General features: G+C 36.3%; 1 protein-coding gene across 1 annotated transcript in view; it reads right to left on the bottom strand.

Annotated features, from left to right (window-relative positions):
* CHODL (chondrolectin) overlaps nt 1-4474 on the bottom strand; it is a gene marked incomplete at its 5' end in the record, with an annotated part of 10923 nt that overhangs the window by 3741 nt on the left and 2708 nt on the right. Inside the window, 3 exons of the mRNA XM_008948360.1 lie at nt 439-541; nt 2196-2279; nt 2661-2708. Coding sequence (XP_008946608.1) covers nt 439-541; nt 2196-2279; nt 2661-2708 — 235 coding nt within the window. The remainder of the gene's footprint in view (nt 1-438; nt 542-2195; nt 2280-2660; nt 2709-4474) is intronic.

Genomic DNA, 4474 nt, shown 5'->3' with positions numbered 1-4474 from the left:
GCTGAACCTTTAGGTTTGTCCCTGGAACAAACTGCACTTTTGGTCTGAAAGCAAGGTGAGTCCTTGAGTTCACCCTGTATCAGTGAGGACTCCACTATTATTTCTCATAGGTCAGATGCTGTATAGGTGGTAATTGTGATGGAAAAAGTGAAGTAAAAGTGCTGACAGTAGCTCAGCCTATCAAATGGTCAGCAAAGATCTCTAGATTAATTCCTAATGGTGATATATTTTGAGCCCTGAACTATTTCAGCATGTTGTGGAAAAGCCTTAAGCTGAATATTCAGCTGTAACAGATGTAAACTACTTGGATTTTAATAGATGAAAAGATGCTTATTTGCATATTTGGGGACAGATGTAAGCAGCCTTTCAGTATGAATAGCTTGCCAATGGAAATATGAATTCTGCATTATAAGACCATTATGGATTAGTATATTTTACCTTTTATGAAGCATCTGGAAACAGCAAGTCCCAAAAGCCACCAGTATCAACAGCAGCAGTGGTATAGTGGGTATTATGACATAAATTAGATTCGGAATTATACCTACAAGACAAAAGTTCTCATTAATGTCTCTCATGCTGAAATACTCTTAGCCACTTGAGTAAAAATCTGGAGTGAAGTATCAGAAATACATTAACTTATACAAAAGAAGTCTTATACATTTGTTCTATATGAAGAGCCCAAGCAGGTAATTCAGCAATAACAACACAACAGTAGTACTCCAGTGGTGTGCAAGACACATCTTAAGAACTTAAAATCTGACATTTTCTAGCATCAGTGCAAGATGTCCAATTTTGCAATTGAAATTCAAGCATTTCAACACAGCACATTTCACAGCCCATTATTTTTACAGTCCACATAACCAGTCTACTCAGCTGCCCTTGCACGTTGGATTCCCACCCATGCAGGGCCACAAGAGGAACAAACCCTGCTCTTGACTCCCCATCCCCCTCAAAAGATAAATGTACATTCTCCTTGACAAATTATGAGATAGCTAAAGCTGATTCCCTGCAGGTCCCTGGACAAAAGGAGTGGGAAATAGTAAAAGCTAGTAGTGTTACCTGCCTACAATAGTGAATGAGAGCTACAACTTTCAGAAGGGTCTGACTCTTTTTCAGTAACTATATGCCCACATTTTATAACAGTATACATTTAACATACAAATTGTGGAGACTTTCTTACCTATTGTCCTCTTTTGAACATTTTCGCTAGCAAGAATAAATGTGAATGTTCAAGCTGGATTTGAGTTTTATCCAGCAAGTCTTTGTACGCTTTATATAAATGGTTTTACTGATGTCAAAATACAGCTCATCAGTACATCCATTTCTCTGGAGTTACAAACAATAGGAACATCAGTTACAAAACTGGCTCAAATCCAGCTAACCAGTTTGCAAACAGAGCACCATCTTTCCATAATCCCATGGTGTAATCCTGCAAAATCCTGAATTGTTCCTTAGAGCTGTTCAGTTCCTTGAACTGAAGCCATGTTGCAACTCTTCATGAACCTCAGGACTATTTAGGACAAACTACTAAAGGAAGTAGCTAGCAGCATTACAGAAAGCTCCTAGTCAGTAGGTATCCATTTTCAAAATACCAGATGCCATCTCTGCTAAAAATCTCAGCAAAGCATTTAACTCCTCTTAGCACACAGTTATTCCTTAAAACACAGGGTTCTTGGAGGAGCTATGGCACAGTGCTTATTCTGCAGATAACTGAAAAATTTATGCCCTATCTGTCAGGGAAAGACTCATTTGTGCCTTATTTGTGAGCCCTAGGTATCAGATATAAAAGACAATACAAGCACCATATCTTTGTTGTATGTGTTGGGGAAGAGGCAGGGAGGAGATGGAGAGAGGCAAGGCACTGGTTACCACAACCTCAGGAGGAGACACTCCCCAGCTGGATGAACACTGGTGAAATCTTGCATCTCGGCAGAGACTCACAACGGTGCAGATTTCAAACACTGTAGATTTGGATGAAAGTTCGAGGAAACATGGAAATAATTTGTTTCCACAGTTATAAATAGGACTGACCAAAACTCTTGAGATGTTATTCAAACCTGTATGCTTCAAGAGTATTTCCTGGGGAAATAGACCGCTTCCTCCCAATGAAAATAATGGAAATTGTTAAAGATTAATTTGACTGAGTCCACTGCTGATATTTTTACCAGAACACCAAATTCATAAGAACACATTACCTGTTTCAGTAGCAATAACATGATACTGATCTTCTGGTTTACTTGTGTCATAAGAATTTCCTGCTGGCACTGTTGGAAAAGTGTCTGAAAAGGATACCGGACATTTTAGGAAACTGTTAAGTAAAAAATATGTCTATGTTGTTAAACAAATGAATAGCCATCACATCTTAATTTCTATTGGAAAAAATGTACATTTTCAGGATTGATTAAACTTCTGGAAATAAATATGTAAACAAGATTTTATTGCAAAACCAGGATTATGTCTGGAACAAGAATTATGATCAGTGCTATTCTGAACAATAGCCATATATTTGTAGCTATTGCTCTCTAAAGGATTAATTTATCCCATGTTCCAGTTCTAAACAATGCCTGATAAACTTGAGTAATTTTGGAGGTTCTTGTAAGTTATCCTTATAATTATGTATTTGCCATTGCAACTCAATTTAATGTTTCAAAATTTCTTACCGTAATCTTGCTCTGCTCTGTCTCCTAATCCTTTTTCTAAGACAATATCTGTTAAATCAATATTTGAGATTGATTGTAGAGGAATGAAAAATGTATATTATGAAACAAATGTTTTCATTATTTTGCACGCAGTATCACAGAAATAAATACGTTCTCCAAAAGTAATTCCTTAATTCTTCTGTAATTATTCTTTTTACCAAAGACTATTTGCAAACTAGTGTCAAATCACTTCTAGTTCATACTTTTCTCCTTAGAAAAGGACTAATTCTTGGTAGCCTCTGCTGGGTTACTGGCTAAATTACTGTTTCCCTTAATTTCTTGTGCTGAATAAAACTCCTAACATATTCAAAGTTTCATTTGTGCAGATGATCCTAAAACAACATAAGAAAAGAAGTATTCTTGATTGATACATAAATCTTATTCACATTTTAAAAATAATGCTTACTGAGTGTTGGCTATGAAACCAAGCAAAGCAGCACAAGTTTGTGAGGTTAGAGGTCAGCTTTATGTAGTTTGGTTTTTCAACATGCAGCCCTAAAATACAAATCATGGGCAGTGGGTTCTAATCCATCACATAAGGAAGTCATATCACTAGAAGAGGGATGATAGTATCATATTTCTTGTAATGCATCACAAATTGGAGAACAAGTTCATGGCTTTGAGCTGTATTGCAGAGGTTTGCACATTTGCTTACAGCTATTGTTGCTACTAAAAGTTTACAAAGATTACAGAATTAATTACCTCATATTTGGCAAAGGAGTGGACCCTGCATGATTGTTTGAATATCATTCCTTTATCATAAGATTAACGTAATAGTGCTATGAATCTACTGTTCTACCATCCTGACAAACACAAAACACTGGGGGAAATTAAAGCACCAATAAAGCCTACTAGAACAAAGGCGATTATTTCATCTACTCTGATAAAAACTAGCTACAGTTGGCATATATAAAAGAAAGATATCAAAATACCATAAAGAACTGAGTTGCTGGCTCTAGACAGCAGAAGAGGAGATGAGTTTTTAATTAGATTGCATAATCAAACCTACAGGAGCTGGGCAGGAACTAAATGTGGCTGCAATTACCAACCTATAATTAAATTTAAGATTGCTGAATGATCAATATGATTTAAAGCCAGACTGCACATTACAACAGTAAATGCTGTCAAGGGAGGTACTATAAAAAGGGCTTAGAAAAATTGAATTGACTACCAAAACTGTAGTTGCTGCTTGAGCAAGGTGCCTAACGAGCACTGCCCTGAACTTGCTGCTGATACAATTAGACGCAACTTCAGTCACCTACTACCTCTGCATTTTGGCCTATGCCTTCTATCATACACCACATACTTAAAACAGACAGGAAAGTTGTGAAAAATATCCTCAGCAAAGTGAAATTCAATATGCATGTGGTACTTTAATACTCCTGGCAAAATTGATGTATTTTGTACTGCAAATGACTGACATTGAAGCTATTACAGTGGTTTGGAGTTGGACAAAAAGGTCATTTGCAAGTCTTACTAGGTTTTAGATAGCAAATGTAATTTTCAGTCTAACAGTGTGGTACTTTCTTCAGGCAGTGAAAGAAATGTCATAGACCTATTTATATACATTTATGCATCTACTCCTCTTTGTGATAGAAAAAGTGCATTTATGGAGAATAGTCTGTTTTGCTAAAGAGCACAATTCCAACAGCTTGAAAAATAAATAGCTACAATTCACTAGTACTGTATTTATCTGCATAACAATGTCAGTCCTAATGATAATCTACCTCTGTATTGTTTGCCTTATTACATGCCTCCTTATACACTAGTAATCT

This window comes from Merops nubicus, unplaced genomic scaffold, assembly GCF_000691845.1.
Source record: "Merops nubicus isolate BGI_N331 unplaced genomic scaffold, ASM69184v1 scaffold31719, whole genome shotgun sequence".
Lineage (NCBI taxonomy): Eukaryota > Metazoa > Chordata > Aves > Coraciiformes > Meropidae > Merops > Merops nubicus.
This window is presented reverse-complemented; position numbering and strand designations above follow the sequence as displayed.